This window comes from Artibeus jamaicensis, unplaced genomic scaffold (genome assembly GCF_021234435.1).
Source record: "Artibeus jamaicensis isolate MK-2021 breed Jamaican fruit bat unplaced genomic scaffold, CSHL_Jam_final scaffold_1019, whole genome shotgun sequence".
In the NCBI taxonomy this organism is placed as follows: domain Eukaryota; kingdom Metazoa; phylum Chordata; class Mammalia; order Chiroptera; family Phyllostomidae; genus Artibeus; species Artibeus jamaicensis.
In genome coordinates, this window is record NW_026522025.1 from 11,161,543 (window position 1) to 11,188,561 (window position 27,019).

Sequence of the window (27,019 nt, forward strand, 5' to 3'; positions counted from 1 at the left end):
CCGTCATGCCGCACACCAAAAGATTGAGGGGTCGATTCCAGGGCAGAGCGCATACCTAGGTTGGGGGTTTGATCTCCGGTGGGGCCTGTACAAGAGCCGATCAATGTTTCTCTCTTTCATTGATATTTACCCCCCCCCCAAATCAATAAATATACCCTTGGGTGAGGATGAAAAAAAAAGACTTTTAAAAGTTGTAGGAAGGGATTGTACAAATTTCATGTATGTAGCTTTAAATTGATGTTTTTCTTATGTGCTCAACAGAATGACTTTCTGAGCACATGAAAATGTTTTAAAGATAAGTGATACATACATATGACACAGAAATTTAAGGTACATAAAGGTGTGCCATGAGAAGTAACTCTATCTCCACACACAGTTCCTCACCTCTCCCAGATAGTACTCCTGATTTTCCTCTCTATCCTTCCAGGATATTTTATACACACACACAGTTGGATAAGGAATAGTTTGTTGGTTGCTATTTTTTTAATGTATAAATGGAATATGTCACAAGCATTTTAAGCACATTGCTTCTTTCATCAATTATATGTTCTTTCATTTTGGTATTTATAAAGCTACCTAGTTCTTTTTAATGACTGCATAGTATATTGTTATCTATGTTCAAGAATTCATTTAACCAGTCTCCTGTACTCATTTAGTGGGTATTTCAAATGAGGCTGTAGTGGGTACCCTTGTCATTCTCTTTTATGAAGAGGTGGAGATAAATCTTGTAATAAATTCCTGGAAGTGGAATTACTCATCAAGAAAGGCATATATCTTTTAAATTTGGATATATTTTTACCAAATTGCTTGAACATAACTCTTTGTGAGACTCACATGTATTTTGCTAATTGTTTTCCATGATATGGACGGATTAAGAGATAGCAATTTTAACTATCAATTTTGTTTCAACTTTATATTGGCAGTAATTAATTTATTATTTTTATATCTAAGAGGGCATAAATGATTTGTATTCAGACTTTGATATTAGTGTCCAGAAGTCTAGTCATATTTCTTCCACCAGTTTTAATTGTGTTTATCAAAAAATTGAGTTTAAAAGTGGAAGAGCCCTGGTTGTGTGGCTTAGTTGGTTGGCACATTGCCACATGCACCAAAAGGTTACAGGTTTGATTCCCTGTCAGGGCACATACCGAGGTTGCAGGTTCAATCCCTGGTCGGGCATGTACAGAAGTTTTCTCTTCTTTCTCTCCCCCCCTTCTCGCTCTCTCATTTCTTCTCTCTCCAAAGTCAATTCAAGAAAACACATGAGGATTAAAAAAATAAAAGTGGAAGAAATCAAAGATTTTAATTTTTGCCTCCAGAGTTGAATGCGGGGCGAATCTGCATAAATGCTACTACAGTATATTCAGTAACTTGCAGAATTTCCCAGTCTCTACATTCATACTAGCTGGTTAGTTTATAGAATCCAAGATATAGAATTTGATAGGTGTTAACATAATTTTAACATATAGTACAGCACCGCTGATCCTTGAATAATGCGGGGGTTAGGTACATCGATCCTCCACAGTTGAAATACATATATAACTTTTGCCTCCCCCAAAACTTAACTACTAATAGCCTACTGTTGACTTGAAGCCTTTATATAAATAGACAATTAATATATATTTTGTATATTATGTATTATATACTGTATGCTTAGAATAAAGTAAGCTAGAGAAAAGGAAATTTTACTAAGAAAACCACAAAGAAGTGTGTATACATTTATGGTGTTGAAAAAAAACCCATGTATAAGTGGACCCATACAGTTCAAACCAATGTTGTTTTGGCCCAAGGGTCAATTGTACATATATTAGTGTTATTAAAAAGTCAGGTACAGTGGATTGAGCGTGGGCCTGTGAACCAGAGGATTGTAGTTCGATTCCCAGTCAGGGCACATGCCTGGGTTGCAGGCCAGTTCCCAGCAGGGGACACATGAGAGGCAACCATACATTGATGTTTCTCTCCCTCTCTCTTTCCCTTCCCCTATAAAGATAAATAAATAAAAAAATTTTTTAAAAGTCAGATACAAACCTATACTGTGTCCAGAATCTAACATATAGAAGATAGGAATGAATTGCAAGTTCCACTTTAATACTCAGAGGATCTCATAACATGGCCACCGGTATCTTTATTTTCCCTTTTGTTGTTGTTCATGTGTTTTTAAAATATTTTTATGAAGCTCTTTGAATCCAGTTCACCCATGTAGCATAAGATATTGGTACTAAGCTGCTGTTGCTCAGTGCCTTGAGTGCCAGCCCGCGAACGGAAGGATTGCTGGTTCAATTCCCAGCCAGGGCACTCGCATGGGTTGTGGGCCAGATGCTCATTTGGGGTCTTGCAAGAGGCAACTGATCACTGTTTCTCTTGCATATGGATGTTCTCTCTCCCTCTTTTTTCCTCCCTTTCCCTCTCTCTTTCTTTTTTAAATGAATAAAATCATTTTAAAAAGATATTGGTACTAAGCAACATGTAGTCAGTTACTAATGGTAGTGTCCATGTTCTGGCAAATACATAGCTTACCGTTGAACAAATCACACAGCTGTATTTAAAGGTCACTTTTGCTTGACAGAACTTAGGGGAACTGATAAAGGCTACTATCCACATTTATTTTTATTAACATCAAAGTACTGTAAGCCCCAGTGCCAACTGGGCTGAAGACATCTTTTCACAGAGGATTTGCTTCCTTTCCCTTTATGGGAAAGTTCTGCATCCTTTAAATCATTTTAAGCTGCTTCATTTGAAAAATAATTCTCAATAATGTGTTCATGGAGTGGATTGATTGTGGCTACTGGGGAAGTTCTCTCATGCCTTAAAGATTGCTTTTCAAGCCTGCAAAGTGGGTAAACGAAGGGAGCCCACTCCCGGTGTGTGGAGCTTGTCGTGTGCTCAGGATGACGACTGACTTCCAAAAACTTCACTGCGGCAGGACTAAAGGCATCAGGAGACCAGAAGCCACTTAATAAGAGATCAAAGAGGCTCTGTGTGTATCAGCCTGAAATCCAGATCTCACAGATCAAAAGCTTGCCTGAGTGAGGCAGCTGCAGGCGGATGGAGTTAGCAGGAGGTCTCACAGATCTGGAGTCAGGCCTGATGTTGAACTTTGCGGGGATTTCATGGCTCCTCTGGAATATGAATTTGGCAAAAAATCCCATTGTGTCTAATGGGGGGAGAGAGAAAATAGAGGGCAGACAGCAGATTCTCATCAGCTGGATGGTGCTTTCTCCTAGGGCAGCTCTCCTGCTAACAACGTTTCTTCAGGACTGTTTCTGCTTCGCACTAAAAGGCATTGCTAAGGAGGAGGAGATAGTGAAAATGTTGTATCTCTTGTTTCCCCTTTTTGTGAGTATTTCAGAAATGGCCAAGTGGTTCATATGAACGTTTAGAAAACAACTCCGGAGAGCTAAAATGTAGACGTAGAACAATAGAACAATATATTTTAAATAATTGGTCTGAAGAAAAAACTCAGTCTTCCGAGGTGTTTCATCCCTAGTCTTCCCCTACCTCGAGGTGTGAATGTGTTTTGGAGATTCCCACTTGATTTGGATGTCAGTGTTGAAAACCATGCTAGTAGGTGAAAATCATAGCCCTTCCTGGAGTAAGGCAGAAAGATCGAATCGAGTCCACAAACAGGTATTAAAGGTCCATTTCCCTGTGGCTTGGTCATTTGTATTGCTCTGCCCTGTTTGTGGGGGTCACTGGAGCCAGGCAGTGATTCAGAGAAACCACACTCTTCCCCACGAGGGCCAGGAAGCGGGGCTGCCTCCTTCTGGCACCGCAGGCCTGATTTCGTGATGGTTCCTGAAGGAGGGGTAGCTGCCTGATCCTCACTCACCATCTTCTAGGGCTAGAGCTCCCCTCTCAGCTGTCCCCTGTGTATTTAACCTGAATCCGATACCGCACTCACCAGCACGCCAGTGTGAACATACGGTATGGTCGGGGGCACCAGATTACAAATTAAAAAGGACTGGGATTTGCATTCTGGCTCCAGCACCCTACTAGGACTTTGAACAAGCTTGTCAGTCTTTCTTATTCTCAGTTTACTAAAATAATAAGCTCTAAAATAGAAATAATATTTGCTTGTACAGTTGTGAAGACTAAGTAAAAGATGCACACAAATGCCCATACTTTTGTAGGCATAAAATAACATATTACTATTGACTGAAAAATGATGATAAAGATTTTTTAAGACCGAGTCTGAGCACAGACTTGCTATAAGACTTGTTATTCATTCTCTCCTTTGAAAAAATTGCTTACTTAATACAAGCTAATAGGAAGGATGTAAAATTTGAAAAGGTATGTACCCTTTAGAGACCCTTCATTGGACAGGTGTGTAGTGAGCACATTCCCTGTCGGGCCCTGTTCCAGACGTGGGGGATATAGCAGCGAACAAAAGAGCCAACAGACTGCATGTCTTCGTAGAGTTTAAATTTTACTGGGCGTAGAGAGACAGCATACAGATAAATAAATGTTGAAATAGGATAAAGGGAGCATACTTGGGAAGAACTCTACGTAACATGCTGTAGTTTTAGCAAGGGTGGGAGTGAGACTAAGAGACCCTGTGACGGTTGCGGGAAACCGAGGTGTGCTTTGTGGACAGGCAGTTCCTGGTATTGCTAATGCATCCTGATTTCATATCTTCTTGTTCTTTAGTAACCATGAACTGTTTAATATCTATCTGAATTTTTACATTTTATTCCCTCTAATGAAGAATCCTTTGAGAAACTTTGTGTTCTAATACTTTATTTGGAAAGCATGACTACCATTTCACGTGGTAATAATAGCCAGTTATTATGTTCCATCTACTCTGTCAGGCGTTGTTGAAAGCCTGTGTGTGTATGGGGGAGGGGGATGATTTAATTATCCCTACAAGCCCAATGAGGTGGGGACTATAACCATCATACTCATTTTGTGGGTAAGGAAACCGATGACAGGGGGTTAAAGAATTTGCTCTGGATCACCCGATTAGAAGTGGAGCTAGGCCCCCAGGTTTGTGGTCAAGTAGAATGAAAGTCCATCTTTAGACCAGAAACAAGACTGATTCTTTATAATTATGGCTCAAGTAGAAGATGATACAAGTGTTCAATTGTCTTTCCAGAGAGACATACTTATTATGATTCCAAAAGATGTACTTCAGAGTATTCCTGAATCCTTACGGTCCCTGGCCTTTACTGCTGTCTCCTGGACAAAACCCTTTCTAGACCGAATGGCTTTTTCACTGCCAGAGAGTAGAAACTGTGTGTTCTACCTTAGATTTCGCTACAAGACTCCTTGGCTGTTTTCCTGCAGTTTGAACTTGTGAAAGTTTTATTCTACATCTTGTGTGCTACATATAAAGAATGGGTTGCCCTTTCAAGGATTAAAAGGAAAAATTGCAAAATGTTTTCTAAGGAATGAAGGGCATCCTGTGTCCTTAATGTGGCACTGGGCATCAGAGGTGGCCCCTGTCTTTCACTGGCTGCCTTAAGGGAGAATGAGGCCCTCTTCTGGTGCAGGGGTCTGTGTATCAGGAGTACAGTGTCAACCCTTTGTTTTCATGCCTTAAACATGTAACATCACGAACAGTGTGGCAGCTGATAGTACTGCTGGTCTATATCACACACACTCAGCTAAATTTAGAAGATAGTCAATGAGATGGTAAATGTCAACCCCTCAAACCCTTTTATCCTGCTAGCTTCATCATCATCTTCCTAGTCATAATAATAATGGGGACAACACTTATGAAGTGATTTCTATGAGCTTACTAAGCTCTTTACATGCCTTATCTCATTTAATATTTAGTAGCTCTGTAAAATCTGTACTGTTATTATTTCCACTGACAAAGAAGAACCCCGTGTCTCAGAGACTGAACAACTTGAACAATAGCACTCATCCAGTATTTAGGTTAACTTGAGAGTAACTTGTTTGCAATATTAAAATGAATTCCAAAACTAATATTAAACAAGCTTTTAAAAGTTTTGTGTCTATACTTCTCTACATCATTAAAACTTTCAATTAATGCAGTTTGGTTTTCTTTTTGGAAGATATTGGGATATTTCTTACTTATAAATTTCTTTTCTACTTTAAACTTTTTGGGTAAAATACAGGCAACAAAATTTACCATCATAACCACTTTTAAGTGTATGGTTCCATAGTGCTAAGCATACTCAAATTTCAACTGATGTAGTTTTAGTAGTGGGTGTGACTTTGTACTTGAGTACTGCTGTCTACCCGGTTGAACCCTGGCCATTTTAGCCAGAGGATGGGACTTTGAGATCAAGGACAGTTGTGTGGTTTGTTTTATTTTCTTACAACCAGCAAAAGTCTTAGGCCAGGGGTGAATGGCAAACATGTAAATAATTACAGAATGACATACATTTTTTAAGAAATTAAATACCCAAGCAACATATTTAATATCCAAGAAAAAATATCTAATAGGAGACAAAAAGGGGATAAGAGAAAGCAATAGTCTTCAAGAAGTAATTTCCATGGGACTCCTGCTTAAACCATTTTGATTATTTTGGTGCTTGAAATAGATTTTTTAAATACTAAACTATACAGAATAAAATTATCTGCAGGCTTCTATTTTTCCTTTTTAGAATATATTTTGATCTTTTAGCAAGCTTCTCTGTCCACTTCTCTTCCAATGCCCTTTTAATTGCCTTACATACTGTGCTGCTCAGGGACTATTTAGTTCTATGTGTGATGAGTGGAAAAATCTATTCTTAATGCCTAATAGTATTTAGGAAGTAATAAGACACAAGGAGCCAGGAGCCATATCAGTTTAATCTATCTTGAGTGCACTGAATGTATTTTGTGGGTACTTACTTTGAACATGATGATGTTGTGGTTATTGGTATGATTAGTGTAATACTAGGTTATATTATAAAATAGTTAAAATGGGGTTAGATTCTGATAATATAGCTTGCTCATTATTCATTAGAATCATCTAGTTATTGCCTTGCATTCACTGTAAATACATTTGTTTCTTTTTCCTAGAAGTAAATATTTAGTTCATTGGTCAAATCAGCAGCTCTTTCAGAATAATTAATGACATCCCACTATCTTAAACCAGAACTATTCTAGTGATTTTAATTCAACTGATGGTCTCTGACCTGTCTTTCGTTGCTCTCTAAAAATTGCAAAAGAAGAAAAAAGTCGTTTTAAGACTCATTTTTTTTAAAAGGTGCATATGTCATATATATTTTTGCATATCTTTTTTCATGGTGGAATACCCAGGAAGTTAGGTCTTGTGTAGGCAGTGGCCTTTTTAGAAGTTCTTAAAAGATAGCATTAAAATTATATCAATATTTGTGACCATATCTTTTTCATTGTCGATGCTGTGTTTTGAGTTGACGTATCATTCCCTACTTTCTATAGTGGTTTTATGAGTGTTTTCATAAAAATTAATGACAAATCTGACTCAAGATACTCTGTCAAATTTAGTTATAAGATTCTGGAGTTAGTGGAATGCATTATAACTGTCATATGTCCATTTTACAATTGAGAAAACTGACTTAGCAAATGAACCTCTAAAACTCTGCACAGCCAGACTGGGGCTCAGAACGCATTCCCTGACTTCTGTGTCCTGCCCATCCTACTGCTGGTGGATTGACTGGCTGTCTTCTTGTCTGTCCTGCATATATTTTGTCCTTAAAAAAATTTAGATTCTTGTTTCATGACTGACATTGCTAACAATGGGATTTTAATTTATGCCTGCTATACAGCAGAGCATCTGATGATCACTGGTTTTTCCTTAAGATGTATTTCTGTGCGCATGTAAAGAAACCTCTCCTTTGTCTTTCTTTGTACCCAGTTTTTTTTTTTTGTCCCACCTCCAGGATGAAAGAATTAGTTGTCTGACTTTTAAACTCAGTGGTTTCTTCTGCATTCTCCATTTTACTAACTTCCCTGAGATCTTATTTTGAAAATTTATTATGCTGTCAAATTATTCAGATTTTCACTCAATACTTTTTAGTTCAAATAATAATGGCCACATTTAAGAGTAAACTCTTTAAGAATCAAATATTTGGTGCTTTCATAGTTTTCTGTCAGTTGACAACAGTTGCGTTTGGACAATAATTATCAAAGATTACATAGTTAGTGACCTTACATTATTCATAAATTAACACATGAGTATGTAGATCCTATAAAATTATCTTTTAAACATGCTTCCTCATGCTTATATGAATAAATGTTTGTGGAATGATGTTCAGTGGGCCAATTCTGTAAGAGCATACAGCACAGCACTGAACTCACTGGTCAGGAGACGTGTTCATGTGTAGAGAGCACTTTGTATTTCATCGTCATTCCGAGCTGTTTTTCTAGTTATTCCTTGGACTCATTTCATTTTGGAGAAGGACTCATGGAGTACAGGAGAGCATGTACTTGGGGGTGTGGTAAGCTATATACCCATTCAGAACTTTAATTAGACATAGAATTATATTAGAATATAACTAGTTGACAATAAGTGTCAAAATTGTCAAAGGTAAAGTAGTTTATACACAAATTTTAAAAAAATTTTTGTTGTATTTTTTCCACTACCATTTAGCCCCCTTATACCCTTCTCCCCCCGTAATCCTCACATGGTTGTCCATGTCCATGAGGTTTTTTTTCCTTTTTGCTCAGTCCCTCCATCCCTAACTTTACCCGCCACTATAGCTGTCATCCTGCTCGCTTTCTATGAGTCTGTCTCTATTTTGCTTCTTATACACAAATTTTTACCTGAAATAAACTATGGCCTATCTCTTTATTTTCCTGCTGTTGTCTTTAAATTCCAATTACATTACTTAATGTTTTTAAAAATTTGGGTGTTGGATACAGAATAGATTTTAAAAGAACAATTCAAAGTCAGTCTTTATTTTGAATCCACGTAGCTGTCATTGTTGCTCTGTGAGTTTTGTTTTTCGTCAATGTGTAATGTCAGCACGGTCCTTGGTGTATGTCTCCTGTGCCTCTTATTTTCAAAAATGCCTTACTCATAGCGCATTGGCCAATTTCTTAAATGTGACCACTTTTCTTCTTGTTCCTTTCATTGCGTTCTCTTTCTGTGGCATTCCCTGTTTTGTGCCTTCGCTCTGAGCTTGCCAAACTTACTTGTTTGCCTCTGTAGTTTTCATATTGGGAGTGGCTTTGTAGCAAGAGCTCCCCACTTCTCCTGGTCGCTGTGTCCCTGACAGAGCTCACATTTCACCCGAGCCACCCCGCCCTTTCCAGGTGATGCCCCTGCACTCTGCTTGAGTTTATGTGGACTATGGTCTCCTTGATCTGCGGGAATGGACACAAATATCCATATAATACATTTTATAGACCTTTGAGACACTTTGAATCCCATCCATTTAAGTATAATGGTTGTCACGTGTTTGTTATCTGTTTAAAGGTGTTCTTAGCTCACCAAATGAGTGGATTCTTGAGAAAGTAAATGTCAATGAAAATGCAGCAAACAAAGGCGTATTTTACCTGTACATGCTGTTCATGCTGGGCTCTCTAAGTTTTCACTGGCTGGGTACTGCAATGCAAACCGCTAGTGGCCGCGTGCGATATTTAAGGAGCTTAGCTTTACACACTTGGGCAAGATAATAAGTATATCTTCTAACATTTTGCCTTCTTTCAACATTCTTTCATTCATTTAGCAAATACTTACCTTAAGACAGAGGAGCTACATCCCTTAGTGGCTAAGAGAATAAGCTCTGGAATTTAACTGACTGGTTTAAATTCTGGGTGTGCCATTTATCAACTGTGTGCTTTGATTAAGTTATTTTGTTTTCCTCTGCCTTAATTTTCTCATTTGGAGAGAAGGGATAATAATGGTACCTATCCTGTATAGGTCTGAGGATTAAATAGGTTTAAATAAGTAAGATTCTTAGAACATGCCTGGCATGGCAAGAGCTCAGGAAGTGTTCCCAGTTGATGTCGATGTTGCCGTTGCTACTCGTATACAATGGTGTGCCTCTGGCGTACATGTAATCCACCGAGGCTAGAGACACTGACTGGCCTGTCGTCCGACATTTCAACCGTTCAGTACGTTCTGTGGCAGGCACTTAGAGTAGGCCCTGGAAGGAAAGCAACAAGTAGGCAAATATATTCTTGGTCTCACGAAGCTTATTTTTAGTAGGGAAGATGGTTAAACTAATTTCAGTAAACTGTCAAAAGTTTTATAATAGGTAAATGCTATGAATGCATCTAGCAGGACAACCTAACTTACCCAGGAGATCAGGGACAGGAAGGAAAATACATTATGACAAGTGTTGCCCTGGACGGTCTTTTTTAGACTTAGAGATCACACCCAGTGAGGAAGAGCTTGCGTCTTCGGGGAGCCAGGGAAAGGCTCCCATTGGAGGAAACACCGGAACTGGCCCTGCGGCAGGCGTTTGGATGAGAGGCCTCAGGGCAGGGAGGACTTGCCTGGCAGGTGCCATGGCTGATAGGATGTCACGAAGCATGCCGAAGCACATCACAGTCCCTGAATTGTAGTAGTTCTGTACCGTTGGGACAGTGTGGGGGCCAAGGAGAGTGGGCACTGGCACATGTGGGGACAGGGAGAGGAGGCCAGACAGAACTACAAATCCGAAGGGGTTTCTCTGCCAAAAAGTTGGACCTTTATCCTGAAGGCTGTATCCCTGAAGTATTTCATTCCGAAGAGGAATTGTGATTACATTTTTATTTTTAAAGATCTTTTAAAAAAATGTCTGCAGACAATAGACTAATGGAGGTAAGATTGGAGACAGGTAGACCTATTGGGAGACTAGCGATTGAACTGGCTAAAAATAACAAGAAACCGAATCCAGGTAGTGGCAGCAGAATGGAGAGATAGGATCGGCTGAAAGAGAGAGAACAAATTGACGTGCCCTAGTCAGCAACTCCGTGGAAGGGTGGGGTGTGGGGGAGAGGTGAATGTTTGGGTGTACGGTAATGCCACCAAGGGAGGAAGGGGGGAGAGGGGTCTGTTTGTCAACCTGGATTCCCTCCACATCAACACATCCTGTATTTATAATGAATGTCAGACATTAGCAGCACTTTAGGAGACCTCAACAATCTTCGCATCCACTTTTCTTCAGACAGGTATGGTGTTTTACTCACTGTGAGATGGCAGTTAGATGGTTCTCTTAGGAATTTACAACTCAGTACTGAAGAGGACTCAGATGAGATCTACTTTCTTGTATAGTATTCTGGTGAAAGTTGACTATTCTTAATTGATTGCAGCAGTTTGATAATATTTTTAAGAGCTGCAGGGAGCAATTTCCATCAATGGTTGAGTTGAAGCAATCATATGGGATACTATTAGAACATGGATAATGACAGAAGGCTTTTAAATAAAGAGGGGGAAATACCCTTCAGAAGAGAATGGCTTATATAGTAAAAGATGTTTCTTGTGCTTTGTGATTGGTCTTTAGTGCCCTCTGTTGGCTGTTTAGACTAAAACAGCTTGACTTTTGAATACAATGTTCCTTGCAGTGTTGTTTACCAAAACAAGAAAAGTTAGAGATTTTAAAATTATGCTAAGACAATAAAAACTGATGGGGACTTAAAAACTTAACATAGCATCTAGAAGTTGGGTAGAGGTTATGAGAAATATCTTTATAATACTTTGTTGGATGTAACAAAGGCATGCTATATGGACTGTATTTTGAGAAAATAGACTTTTCTGGTGAGAAGCAACCTGAATCTGGCTTTTTAAAAAGCATTTTTAGTGCAGCAAAACCTCAAGGGTAGTAGCCACCCCAGGAGAAAGTAGCAGCTGCTCTTTTCACATGGGGTGGCTGCCTCATGTGATGGTCATGAAAGGAAATGACGGTTACTCATTAAAGCCACTGCACTCCGCTATGTGGGGGACCACACGGTCAGAAAGTCATCACAGAAAATGCAGCAGTGATTATGCATAACGGGGCGTCTTCAGGACGGGGGTGGTTTCTCTTTTTTTAAACGACAGAGAAGCTGCCGTTGGGTTCTCTTCTCCAGGAAAAGTGGTGGTAGGACTAAATTTTAGAGGACGAAGCCTGAATGAATTTTGGTAAGCAAGCCCACCTGGTACTAGTTGGTGGGCTAAAGAAGGCTGTACTGCGTGTAAATAAGTGCTCACCACGACTTTCCCATTATTTCCTGGCTCATCTTCCTTTGAACTGTTTCTGATTATCATTTCAGCTGGTTGCATTTGGAAAACCAATGCATCTATTTAGTAGTTTAAAAATACTAGGTTTTGATTTGGTGTTACATGAAACTACAGAGATAACTCACACTAGTGTAGTAAAATCACTTATTTGCTTTTGGTATATTTTGCTATCGCAGGTTTCTCTAAGAAAGTTGAGTAATCATTAACATGAACGAATGCTAGCTGCTTTCTATGCATTTCACGAGGGGAATAAGCTATTACATAGTTTCCCTTCCCCCCCAATAAAAAAGCCTTCCATCAAAAACTGACATCCTAAATGAAGGACATAATTGTACAGCTTATTTATTAGTGTGTCAAACTTAAAATGTAATGGTTTCATATTTCAGAATGGAAAGTGTGCTGTGATTCATGGCTGCCAGTGACAAAATAGACAGCTCTTTTATATTGCTGCGCTGATTGCCTGCTGATACACCACTGTATTTTTTTTCTTTTTGGTTCTTTTCTATTCTCTTCCTATGCAATAGCTCCCTCTACTTGAAAATATTGGTGTAATTATGGTTTAACACTATGTTCTTTATGAATGCAGTCCCATGACGGTTTGTACTTTCAAACCTCTTCATAAATATCTTGGGTCATAGATCAGAGCTTGTTAGAAATTTACCAAGAATCCCTGGACTTGGGAGTGGAAAAGCAAGGTTACTTAAGGAGAGTAAGATAAGTTGTTCAAAGGCACTTTTCATGGAATTAGCTGTGCAGCCTGTGTTGATTCAAATATGATGTATTTGTTTAAAATTCTATGTAGTGCTTGAAAATGAACCTTGATATCTGAAACACACAGGTATAGGAAACTGGACTGGAAAAGTTCAAAGGAAATGTCAGACACTTCCAAATGACATAGCCTTGGAGTGGGCAGATTCCCTCTTTGTCAATTCCAAAGTGTTACAATTCTAACACAAGATGTGGCAGTCTCTCTCTACTTCCTGAGGAGGAGTTTAATAGAAACTAGCAGTGGAAGAAGGCCATGTTACTACATCTTTGCTTCATGGAACAGTCTGTGCATAATGGTACGATAGGACCAAAATAGACAACCAAAGCCAATGCTACTGTTCCTGGGATTTCCTTTCCCTCTCTCCCTTGCTAAGTTTGAGGTTTAGTGATGTAATCATATACCTCCACCATTAGGACAAATTAAGAGATTCTACTGAACCAGAAGATTTCCATGTGAATATGTCTTTGCAGTCACAACTCTGTTTCCAATTTCTTCTGTTACTCTGGTGCAGGGCAAGTATCAGAGCACGGGGGTCCAAAGGGAGGACTAAGGAGGCAGCTAAGAGATCTTGGCTAGTTTCCTTAACTTTCTGGCCTGCCATTTCCTCGTAAATACAGATAATAAATCTACCCACATCCTAAAGTTTTTTTGTTGAAATAATGATTGTCAAGCACTGAGAACAGAGCCTGACATAGTAAATGCTATATACCAGTGTTTGTGGAATAAAATACAAATAGTGGGGTTATAAATTGATATTTATTAACCAAATGTATTTATGTCCACATTATCTTCAGTGCTTAGTGAAAAGAAATATGGATGAGAGAGGTTTGTGCATGAGTTTCTTTCATGAACTGATACTCATTTTCTCTGTATGTCTCCATATGAATAGCTAGCTGTACTGTCTCATAATTTTAGGTTACGTTATTTTTAAACCTGCTTTTCAAATGCAGTGCAATATGCCATGGTTTCCATGTCTTTTTTTGAACTTACGTGATTTAGCAGGAGGATGCTATCCTGGTGGGATGCCTAAGAACGGACTGTCGTACAGCCCACTTCCCGTGAAGCCTACTTATCACCCAAGAGCAGTAAGAGACGGGCTTGTCTTTGATCCACAATATGACTGTGCTTGATGTCAGAGAATCTTGCCCAGTTGTTCCTGGACTTCTGGTTATTCAACAAAATATGTCCTCAGGAAGTTTAAAAGATAAATTTATGTGTATGGAATACTCAGACATGCAATTTGTGAAATTGGTATGGTTATGTCTTCACTTTGACTGATACCTGTGGGTGTTTGTGGTGATAGTTCAGTAGATTGTGTCCTCTTTGGAAGAATATCCGAAGTGCCAGACACATGAAGTAAACACTTGAATGAGGTTTATCAGTGAACCTAAATTGCCTTAAGGCTGCATAGTTGCTTTTGGCACTGACTCACCTTTCTTGTTTGTTTGATCATTAGGACCCCCTAGATTCCACGAGGTCAGTGATTGTGATCCGTTCCCTGGTGGCGGAGGGTGTTGCAGAGAAAAGTGGAGAACTGCTACCTGGAGACCGCCTGGTCTCCGTCAACCAGCACTGTCTGGACAACACCTCACTTGCTGAAGCTGTAGAACTGTTGAAAGCTGTGCCACCGGGCACTGTACGCCTTGGCATCTGCAAGCCTTTGGGGGTAAGTGTTGAATTTTGTTACTCTAGGAAGTGATAATAGTGTAATAGTTGAGACTATGGATTTTGGAGACAAATGCACCTGGCCTTGAATCCCTGTTCTACTGCTTACTGTATGTTTATCCTTCTGTCCTCGACTTACACAGAATCAGAAAAAATACTGTCTGTCTCATAGAGTTTTGGGAATTAAAGATGATATTTATTAAATGCTTAGCACATTATTACATAAATGCTAGCTACTAACATTACTAGTCCTGCAAGTACCACATTTATTATTTTTATCTTCATGCTTTTAGCACAGTCTTCTAAAGCAGCAGTTTTCAACCAGTGTACTGCGGCACACTGGTGTGCCCCCAAGAATATTTGAAACGTGATACCTGACTATTTAAACATGCAATACCTGACATTCCCCTTAGACTGTCAAATTAAAAAATGACAGCAGTCAATAGAACAGTAGCTGTCCAGTGTGAATGAATTGAAACTATACTTTTTTTTTCAGATCAACAAAAAAATATTTTCTGGTGTGCTGCAGAATTTTAGTAATTAGTTTGTGTGTGCCATAAGATGTAAAGGGTTGAAAATTGCTGTTTTAAGGCCTTGTCACATTAGTTATGGTGTAAATTAAAATAAACCTATTCATGCATTTCAACTTTCATGTGGAAATGATGTTGAGATGGCATAATAAGTCAAATCCAGTTACCCATAACATTTTAACCATGTAGCAATGAGATTTTAATATGCTTTCCGACCATCAAAGTGCCTTGTAACCCTGCCATGTAAACTTCTATATGGTCCAGCCATCTTAAAGTCATCTTACTGCTTAATCTCATGTACTGGGTCAGATTGCTATTTATGACTGAAGGCCACTTTACAGTTATGGTGCTGTTGAGGTTCCCCAATGCAAAAAAATATTTGATGATAATTTTCTTTTTTTAATTATATTTAGTTGATTATGCTACTATAGTTGTCCCCCCAGCCATCCCCCTCCACCCGGCACCACCACTCCCTCAGGCAGTTCCCCCACCATTGTTCATGTCCATGGGTCATGCATGTAAGTTCTCTAGCTACTCCATTTCCTATACTGTACTTTACATCCCCATGGCTATTCTGTAACTGCCTATGTGTGCTTCTTAATTCTCTCACCTCTTCACCCATTCCCCTACAACCCCTCTCCTTTGTCAACCATCAAACCCTCTCCATATCCATGATTCTGTTCTTCTTGTTTGCTTAGTTTGTGTTTTAGATCCAACTGTTGATAGCTATGTATTTATTTCCATTTTAGTGTTCATAGTTTTGATCTTCCTCTTTCTCTTAGATAAGTCCATTTAATGTTTCATGTAATAATGGTTTGGTGATGGTGAACTCCTTCAATTTTTTCTTGTCTGGGAAGCTCTTTATCTGCCCTTCAATTCTAAATGATAGCTTTGCTGGGTAGAGCAATCTTGGCTGTAGGTCTCAGCTTTTCATGATTTTAAATATCTCTTGCCAATCCTTTCTAGCTGGCAAAGTTTCTTTTGAGAAATCAGATGACCTCTTATGGGAACTCCCCTGTAGGTAACTAACTTGTTTTCTCTTGCTACTTTTAAGATTCTCTTTTTGTCTTTAAACTTTGTGATTTTAATTATGATGTGTCTTGGAGTGGGCCTCTTTGCATCCATCTCGTTTGGGACTCTGCTTTCTGGACTTGGATGTCTATTTCCTTTACCAAATTAGGGAAGTTTTCTTTTACTATTTCCTCAAATACATTTCCAATTTTTTACTTTAATCTTCTCCTTCTGGCACTTCTATGATGCAAATGTTAGAATGCTTGAAGTTGTTCCAGGGACTGCTTATACTTTCCTCATTTTTTTGGATTCTATTTTCTTCTTGTTGTTGATTGGTTGTTTTTTTTTTTTGCTTCCTTATGTTCCAAATCATTGATTCAGTTCTCAGCTTCATCCACTCTCCTGTTGTTTCCCTGTAAATTGTTCTTCAATTCAAGTAATATATCTTTGTGTCGTACTGAATCTTTGTTATACTGCTGAGGTCCTCACTAAGTTCTTTTAGCCTTTTTATAACCATTGTTTTGAACTCTACATCTGATAGATTGCTTATCTCCATTTCATTTAGTTCTTTTTCTGGAGTTTTGATCTGTTCTTTCATTTGGGCCATGTTTCTTTGTTTCCTCATTTCGGCAGCCTCCTTGTGTTTGTTTCTATGTATTAAAGAGAGCTGCTTTGACTCTTCCTTGGTAGTGTGGCCTAATGTGGTCGGTATCCTATAGGGTCCAGTGGTACAGCCTCCCCTATCACCCAAGCTGGGTACTTGAGGTGCGCCCTTCATGTGGGGTGAGTACACTCTCCTCTTGTAGTTGAGCCTTGGTTGCTGTTGGCAGAACAATGGGAGGGATTTACCTAGGCTAGTCAGCTGCAAGGACTGGCTGTAACCACTTATCACCTACCTCAGCCTACTGTGGAGGATCAGCTGTGCAGGGGCAGGGTGATGGTGCTGTGACGTGATCTGTAGCTGCCCACTGGGTGTGCTGGCCTGGAGGTTTCCTGGGTGGTGCTGGCCAAAATCAGCCCGCTATCTGTGTTTTGCCTGGGGCCACGCTGCATGAGCTATAGAGCAGTCTGAGATGGCTGCTGCTTGTGCTGGGCTTGGAGATCCCCAGGGGCAGCCAGACTGTGAATCTAAGCTGGGGGCTGCCTGTGCCGGGCCTGGAGCCCCTTAGCAATTAGTAAGGGTGATGGGGGCTCACTGAGGCTGGCTGTTGCTTGTTTGATAAGATTTAGGGTAATGTTGGGGCATGAGCAAAGACCAGCCATCTGTATGGAAAAGTCACTGTTAACAGCATGAGTGGGCATAAGTTGATTGGGGCAGAGTCTCAGGGGATCTCCAGGGTGGGGCAGATAGTGTTAGCCAGGTTGAATCTAGCCTGGCTTCTGCTAGTATGGGTCTGGAGCTCGCTGAAGCCAGTTGTTGCTTGTCTGAGAGGATTTAGGAAGTTGTGCAGCATGAGTCAAGACCAGCCATTCTTATGGAAAAGCAGCTGGGGCAGGCCCATAATTTGGGTAGGGTAGAGTCTCAGGGGACCTCCAAGGCAGATCCAGCAGTGTTAGCCAGGTTGATGGAGTCTCAGATATGCTACCAGCATGCCAGTTTAGTCTGGATGGATGTGGTTTCTTTAATTCCATAGTTGTCAGACTTCCATTCAGCTCGATTTCTGATGGTTCTGAGTGATGGTTATTCTAAATTTTAGTTATAATTTTGATGTGGTTGTGAGAATGTGTGAGCCATGTCTGTCTACACTGCTATCTTGACTGGAAGTCTACTTGATGATAATTTTCAACCATCACTGAAGTATTATTAAGTGCTCACTATATGTTAGTCAGTATTTTAAGCCCTTAATATGAATGAACTAATTTAATCCTCACAGAACTTTAAGTGGTAGTTCTATTACCCTTATCTCAGATGAGTCAATCAAGACACAGGGAGTTGAGTAACTTATCCAATGTAATATAACTATTAAGGGGTGGAGTTGGAATATAAACTCAGCAGGGCAGCTTCAGACCCTGTGCTCTTAGCCATGATGCCATATATTCCTGTTTTAAATTGTTGACACTAGTACAATTTGCATGCAACATGTCTGAAATAGCATGGTATAGTAGAGTATTAGACTGGATTTCAGGGAATCTAGAATGTTTCTAATTTTGCTATGAGTTAGCCCAGGGGGCTCCAAACTCAAAGACATGTGATATACGTAAGAATTATCTGGGAGATGGTTAAAACACAGTTGCACAGGTTTTACTCTCAGATGTTCTTACTTAAAAATTTTGATTGCTCTTCAAGAACCTCAGTGACTCACCTATGTCATTCTAATGCAGAATTCTGTACTTTGAGAAACACTGTCCTTGTTATTTGATCATAGGTACACCACTTTTATTCTCTCAGCATGTTTTTCCATTTCTGAGAAGACTGAATGAACAAGCCTAGAGAACTCCTAAGGTCTTTCTTAACTCTAAAATTTTTATTTTATGAAATATATTAACATACTATAAGGGTTCATATAGATATAGATAGATATGTTCCTGTATATGTTTAGCATAGATAGATTTATGCATTATGTATTATTTTTGTACTGGGGAATTTCAATAAGACCTTCATGGATTAGTTTTTTATTCTTCATGTATTACGCATAGAGATGTCTGTATATTACACCTATCAGAGACTTTAAATGTTTCACAATGAGTTGTAGCACATAGATAAGTCAAATTCTTGACTTCATTTGTATATTTGGTGTGTGAGTGTTGCCATAGCTAATATATACCATGAGATGCCCAGTTTGATTTTTGGACAAATTAAGGAAAGAGACCTCATCTTCTTGGTATTTTGGATTGTGGCAGGAACTTTGTCTAGATTTTCCCTGATGGTTATTTGCCTGGTTGTTTGGTCTGCTAGAGGAAATCACAAACAATTTATGGCCCCATAAGACTTACACAGCATGACTTTACTTTGAAGTAGTTTAAGGGAGTGTTTCAGGCAATATAAAAAATGGAACTTAGTACCAACAGGGTATGGATTCCTGTGCTGTTTCTGGCAGGAGTAGAGCCACAGAAACCTCAGGACCTCGGAGCCTCACCGTTAGAGGGTTTTAGAACATAGTAATTGTGAGGTGGACCTTTGTCCAGGTTTTCCTCAGTGACCAGAAGGCTGTCAGGATACTTGGGCGTGGGGGGCCAATAAAGTGATGAGAGAAAGGTCACTTTCAAGACTTTAAAAATTCTTAGTGGAATTACCACTAAGTAATTTTTTTTAACATGTAGGTTCTTTTAGCAAAACTCTCTGTTGTGAGCCATAAATGGTGATGCATGGATCTTCTCTGAGGTCTCGCTTTCTTTCATGGTTCACCTGGTGGCCACTTATCTAATCACTGAATGTTTACTCATTCCTCAGCGGAAGTGGGGATGGAGTCTTAATAAAAAGGCCCAAGGTCTGGTTGGCAGGAACAGCGTGATTTTTTATTGTCTTATATCATATAAATATATTTTACCTACATATTTATTGATGTTATATAACCATGTATTATAGTCATATCCAGATGCATATTATCTATCAAGTGTAAGTTGCTTTCTCTTTTCTACAAACTCACCTCAGATGGACCACATCCAAAAAATGAATGAACTGACCGTAAAAACTTCATTGTATCTTCAGAACAGAATAGAGCTGGCAATGGAGTTTTTGAGCCAGGCATCCGCAGGTCTTTGCTTAGTGCTGTGATCTGCAAGGCCATGTGTCCTTGCGCCACTTACTTAACCTCACCAGCTCCCATTCCTCACCTACAAGATGGGGTTGCCTGGCATTGAGTTGAGCTTGTAGGTTCTAGAGCCACACAGCTGGTTCATGTTCTCAGTATATAACTGACTAGTTATGAAACTTAAGGCAAATTACTGTGTCCCTTTTACTCATTTGTAAAATGGGGTTAAGAAGAGCACGTACTTTTAGAATATATATGCACTAAATGAATTGAATTATTTAAAGTGCTTAAACCTATACCAGTGATAAATATATGTTTGCTGTTATTTTTAGGTAGATATACAACATAAAATTTTGACCTTATAGGACTGTTGGAGAGATTATGCTGAGATGAATCATATGAAAGTATTTAGCATAGGTTGTCGTATGTAGCTCTGACTTGAAAATCAGTGGCGATGTTATTACCTGGGACTGATAGTGAGCTGATAAGCACCGGAGTGGAGAGCGACTTCTGATGCTGTTCTGATGCTTCCACAATTTCAGATGGAGAGTAACTATAGTCTAGCACAGCTTTTTGAATATCACCCTGGGGAGGAGATTTTTTACTTAAAGTAACATTTTAAAAGAGTGCAAAGTTTGAGAAACTTTGACCTGAATATGGCTTTCTTTTTAATGATTAAAGAAAAGTTTGTTCTAATAAAACAGTGTGCATAAATTTTATTGTGTACTTGTACTTAATGGAAAAATAAGAATTAATCTGAAGAGAATTTGAAACTAAGGTATTTTCTTGATTATAAGTGTTTCTGTGGTTGCCAGAAGGGAGGGGGTGGGGAAATGAGTGAAGGTGGTCAAAGGTACAAACTGTCAGTTATAAGATAAGTAAGTCTTAAGGATGTAATGTAAGGTATGAAGACTATAATCAACAGACTTCCGGCCAAGATGGAGGTGTAGGTAGACACACTGTGTCTGCTCACACAACCAAAATAAGGACAACAAAAATTTAGAAATAAAAAAACAACCAGATCTGACAGAAAATTGAACTGTACGGAAGTCTGATGACCATTCATCCAGACCAGTAAGAGGGGTGGAGTCGGTGGCTGGCAGAGAGGAGTCCCGGCAGGAAAAAGCAGTGGCTGGTGGACCCGGGTACACAGGTGGTGACTGGCAGACCCCAGGCATTGGGTGGCAACAGGCAGACCCAGTAAAGTGCACAAGGCGGCTGGCTGACCACAGTCACACATTCATATGCAGATAAACCAGGTGAAAACGGGGAGCAAGACAGACCACACAACCTAGGGTCCCAGTGCTGGTAAATAAAGCCTAAAAGCATCAGATGAAAACACTTGTGGGGATTGAGGTGCGAGGAGAGACTCCCTGCCTCATAGGAGAGTTTGTTTGAGAGACCCACAGGGTCCTGAAACATACACAAGCCTACCCACCCAGGAACCAGTACCAGAAGGGCCTGATTTGCTTGTGGGAAGCTGTGGAAGGGGCTGAAATATGGGAGCGGAGCAAGCACCATTGTTCTCTCTCTGACCCCGCCCCCAGTCAAAACCCAGTGACTGGGTAAACCCACCTGGTGAACACCTAAGGCTCTGCCTCTCACCACATAACAGGAGTGACGAGACCAAAAAAAAAAAAAAGGTGGCTCAAATGGAAGAATAAATCAAAGCCCCAGAGCCAATATATCTAAGCGACCAAGAGATAGCCAACCTATCAGATGCACAGTTCAAAGCACTGGTGATCAGGATGCTTACAAAATTGGTTGATTTTGGTCACAAATTAGATCAAAAAATGAAGGCTACACTAAGTAAAATGAAGAGAAATGCACAGGGAACCGATAGTGATGGAAAGGAAACTGGAACTCAAATAAAGGGAGTGGACTAGAAGGAAGAAGGAAACAACCAAACAGAAAAGAGGGAAGAAACAAGAATTCAAAAAAATGAGGAGAGTCTTAGGAACCTCCAGGACAACTTTAAACATTCCAACATCCGAATTATAGGAGTACCAGAAGGGGAAGAGGAACAGCCACCAGGGGAAAACTTATTTGAACAAATAATAAAGGAGAACTTCCCCAATCTGGCAAAGGAAATAGACTTCCAGGAAATCCAGGAAGCTCAGAGAGTCCCAAAGAAATTGGACCCAAGAAGGAACACACCAAGGCACATCATAATTACATTACCCAAGATTAAAATGAGGGAGAGAATTCTAGAAGCAGCAAGAGATAAGGGGACAGTCACCCACAAAGGAGTTCCCATCAGACTGTCAGTGGATTTCTCAAAAGAGACCTTACAGGCAAGAAGGGGCTGGAAAGAAGTATTCCAAGTCATGAAAGACAAGGACCTACATCCAAGATTGCTCTATCCAGCAAAGCTTTCATTTAGAATGGAAGGGCAGATAAAGTGCTTCTCAGATAAGGTCAAGTTGAAGGAGTTCATCATCACCAAGCCCTTATTATATGAAATGTTAAAGGGACTTATCTAAGAAAAAAATTAAAAATATAAACAGTAAAAAGACAGCAAACTCACAGTTATTAATGACCACACCTAAAACAAAAGAAACTAAGCAAACAACTAGAACAGGAACAGAACCACAGAAATGGAGATCACATGGAGGGTTAGCAACAGGGGAGTGGGAGGAGGAGAGAGGGGGAAAGGTACAGATAATAAGTAGCATAGATGGTAGGTAGAAAATAGACAAGAGGGAGGGTAAGAAAAGTATGGAAATGTAGAAGCTAAAGAACTTATGGCACAGGGCCATGAACTAAAGGGGGGGAATGTTGGTGGGAGGAGGTGTGCAGGGTAAAGGGGAATGAAGGGGTGAAATGGGATAACTGTAATGGCATAATCAATAAAATATATTTTAAAAAGACTATAGTCAACAATACTGCATTGTGTATGTGAAAGTTGTCATAGCAAAATGATTACCAAATAAATACATATGAAATATATAATGTGTATAAAACCATTATTTATATGCCTAAAACTAACATAACATTATATATCAGTTATATCTCAGTATATATAATAGCTTCATGGTTGACAAAAATATCTTTTCAGTTGTGAAAAAAAGTGAAAAATAAAACAAAAATGTTTCTATTTTCAGGAAGATGCTAAAGAAGAAGAAAGTCATTATATTTTACATTCAAACACTATTGAAGACAAGACTGAAATTTCAGGAACAATTCAGGATATAAATTCATCTTTAATACTTGAAGCACCCAAGGTATTTAGTAAATTTATTTCTTATTTGAATGGTCTGCTGTGAGCTAAAGTTTCTATAAAGAAGACGAAAGCTTGTTCCTATTCCCTTAGCTGAATAGATACAATTTAAATAATCCCCTCTTGATCTTTATTATTTTTTAAACTGAAATATTTTTCCTCTTGTATCACATCACTTCTATAAATGACATTGGCCAGTGTAAGGCATTTTCGAAGAATAAACATACTTTCTTTAATATTAATATATTCTTAAAATTCTGAGGGTAGAACATAGTTTTGAAAATAGATCTGTATTTTAAAGTGTTGTAGAAAACAGCTATACAAAAGAACTTCTTATTAAATCTTTTCTAGTTATTTAGTGTAACCCTACTTTTGCTTCAATTTTAGAAGGTACATTTTAAAGCTTTTCCTGTTTTATTTTAAAAATGGACTATGCTTATTTTGCTCTTTGCAGTTAAAATATGGTTTTGCTTTCCTTGATAACAATGGTCTTTTGATATTCTTTACATAATTAGTTGACAGTGTCTCAAGTTGATATGTAATCCATTATATTTTTTTAGTGCAGATTTTTTGGTTAAAATTTTATAACCACATGACATTCAAATATGCCCTCCAAACACAACTTAAAAAAATAACTTGGTTGCAGTATTTGGTATACTGTATTAATTAACATGTTTCACCACAGTGATGTTTAGCTGCAGGTGAGGAAGCAATAGGAAAGAGTACATTCATTTCAGGAATTCACCTATACTAATACTTAATAAATAGGACTTAATATAGATAGGAACTGTCCCTGATCCCCCAGTAGGAATCGGGTCACTGTGATCAGCACATTGATGTCCCTGAGTTAGGTCAGAGGCCCAGCAGATCCATGTAATCCTCAAGTACTACCTGGGAACTCAACAATGTTCTTGCCCATCTATGACTGTTTAGCTTCAGTTGTATGTACTTGTTGTTTTGATTAGTAAAATCAATTCATTTAAAAGCATACTATACTTATTTATTCCTTTTTGTCATATATTTTTAATGCAGATGAAAAGATGTATGTCTACTTACAGTATGTTATTAGAATCATGCTCAAATTAGTTGGGACATACTGCTTATCCCTTCAGTTTATATAAAATGTGTCATGAATGTTCAGATAGCTATAATTTCTTCTGAGTTACCTAAGCTTGAAAATCCTGACCTTTTAAGGCTTTGCTTTAGTAAGTAATAGTATGAAGTGTATCTGTATTTATGTACTACTTTTTATATGAGATACATGAATTAATGTTCAGAGTAGCAGTCAAACAAAATTCTTTTTTCTGACTGAGAATTTTCAAGTGGTTAATGTATAATGGACCTTTTAGAATAGCTGTTCACCTTGCCAAGGGCAGATTTCTGCCTTTGATTTTATTGCTGGTCTCTCTCCTGGGTTGAAAGCTGAGTGGTAGTGAGCTTGTATTTCTCCCCATTTGTAATGGAGAGCTGTTCACGTTAGCCACGCACTGACCTGTGATGAAGTCATTGCAGCTACAGAGGGGATTTCTTTTCCAGCTTGAAGACAGGTATAGTTTAAAATTTTTTGCAACTTCTTTTTACAGGAATTTAGAGATGAACCCTATTTTAAAGAAGAACTTGTAGACGAACCATTTCTAAATTTGGGAAAGTCTTTCCATTCCCAACAAAAAGAGATAGACAACACCAAGGAGGCCTGGGAAATGCAGGAATTTCTGACTCCTGGGTTGCAGGAAATGGGTGAAGAAAGAGAAATGCTTGTAGATGAAGAGTATGAGCTATATCAAGATTGCTTTCAGTCCTTGGATTTGTATCCCTCCTCACACATTCAAGAGGCCACTCCTGTTCCATCCATGAAGGAACTTCACTTTGGTACACAGTGGTTACATGATAATGAAGCACCTGAAGCTCAAGGAGCAAGATCCATGATGAGTATATATTCCCAGGAGACACAGCAGTATGGCTATGGCACCGAAAACATGGTAAGGGATGTTTTAAAACAGATCTTCCACACCTGCCCTGTCTCCTCCCCTTCCTATCCCAGTCCCCAAGTCATGTAACTGAAGGAAACAAAATTTAATGGATCATTACATAATTAATCATTTTTTCTAAAATGTACCGTACAGTGTGTTACTGTAAGTAAAGCTTTCTTTCCTATATTATACAACTTTTAGTTGAAGTCAATTAGCTGAAATTGCCTTGCTTAATAGTGCTTTTATTTATTTTTTTTTTTTGCTTTGCCTTTTTAGTGATGTTTTTCTCCTAATTACCCACTTCAAGGAAGAGTTCTCTTGCCATCTGCAATTTTTTAATTTCCTCAGGGAGATATAGCTCTATAGTTCTCATACAGTATATTTGTAAGAAGAATCAAGGCAAATTTATTAAAGAGATAGTGTTGTTTATATCTTCCTTATCCAGTGTTCTCTTTGTAATATATGGTACTAAATAGAAAGTCACTGAACTATAGAAAATTATCTTTACATTTGTGATACTGCCTATTTTCAACTTGGCAGGAAAGCATTATATTTTAATAGGTTTACCCTTGCTATTAAATCGCCACTAAACTTTATTTCTTATAAAATTAGAGTTAACTGGTCACCAATTAGAATCTTTCATCAGGGACATTTTTTAATGTTTAGTTTTTTGTCTGTTTATTTCCTGCCCCTAATTAAATTCCAGGCAAATGGAAAGAAACTTACTGTACAGTGATACATAACAGTATGTTCAGGTGCAGTATGGTGCTCCCCTCACTGAGGTTAACCTTTCCTGCAACGATGTGCAAAGTGTGTCTGCGCTTGCTCTCTCCCAGGCAGAGAGAGACAGGGTTTCTCTTTGCCTCTCTTAGACCTCTCCTCCCCTTTTCCCTTCTGCCAGTGCTTGTGGGACCTTCTGCCATGCGAGGTACTGCACTAGATGACTTATGGAACCCCAGAGGGTTCCTCATAATAGAGGACTCTGGGCAGTCTACCAGACAACAGATGTTTTGGGAATGTGTGACGAATGCTATGACAGGGGAATAGGTGACACAGCATGATCCGATGCGTTGCCATTGACATTGGTGCTTTCTGTCTTTGCCAGTCCCACTCCTGTATCTGTAAGTGCTTGACCCCAAACAGAATGTTCAGTTTCATGGCACAAATTCTAATCACAAATTAGTGAATATTTATAAATACTCCCTTGGTGTGGCTTCCTTCTATAAAAAGAATACTTTTTATTCACCCAAGTATATGGTAACTTGAAATATAGGTACGTTTTACTATATATTTAGGGATATAGATGAAATATTCACATGTATATTCATAATATTTTTAATTAAACATTTATGTTTTAAAACCTTTGAAATGTTCATTTTTGCCTGTTTTCACATTTAATAATTTTATTAAAATTCTTTTGATGTATATGTAATGTCAATATCTACATTATCACGAGAATCACTTTTTCCGTCTTTAATATAGCTTTCGTACATACCTTCTTCATTACCATCTACATTGTTTGGGATCCATTAATATTTGAGTCTGTACTGTCAGTCAAAATTTTATCTTGATCCTAGATACTAATTTGCATAACATTAGATTTCTTAAAAATTCCTCTTACAAGTTTATAATGATCTTCAAAATGTAACCGCTTACTCTTGTCTGTTGAACTCCTCTTCAAAAACTTGTTTATAACAACATTGAATGCTCACAATTTGAAGGACATGCATCTTAAAAAACTAAATCTGTGTTAAATTTCCTAGCGTTCTGATTCTGTAAAGTAACCTCTGTAGGCTTTTTAAACTAGAATTAAGATTATTTCAGCCCTAATAAGTCTTGCCCAAACAATATTTTATTTTCTTCAAGTAATTATATCTTCTTGCTTCAGACATTACACTGTTCCTTTCTTCCCATACCCCACAGTGTAGGGGACAAAAAAACCTTTTTTTCTACTCTCCTAGGTGGCTGGGATCCTGGAATCAAACAGACCAAAAAAAGAGAAAAACAATTTATTAATACCTGTGCAATACATACACACAAAGGAGAAACTCAGTGATGAGTAATTCAAAGGGGAGGTTAG

At 38.7% G+C, this 27,019-nt stretch overlaps 1 protein-coding gene across 3 annotated transcripts in view; it reads left to right on the forward strand.

The window, feature by feature from the left end:
- Positions 1–27,019, forward strand: part of PATJ (PATJ crumbs cell polarity complex component) — a 321,583-nt gene that overhangs the window by 72,442 nt on the left and 222,122 nt on the right. For all 3 annotated transcript variants that reach the window (XM_037136218.2, XM_037136219.2, XM_037136220.2), the window contains exons 18-20: positions 14,308–14,517; positions 22,854–22,973; positions 24,553–24,948. In XM_037136218.2, coding sequence (XP_036992113.2) covers positions 14,308–14,517; positions 22,854–22,973; positions 24,553–24,948 — 726 coding nt within the window. The remainder of the gene's footprint in view (positions 1–14,307; positions 14,518–22,853; positions 22,974–24,552; positions 24,949–27,019) is intronic.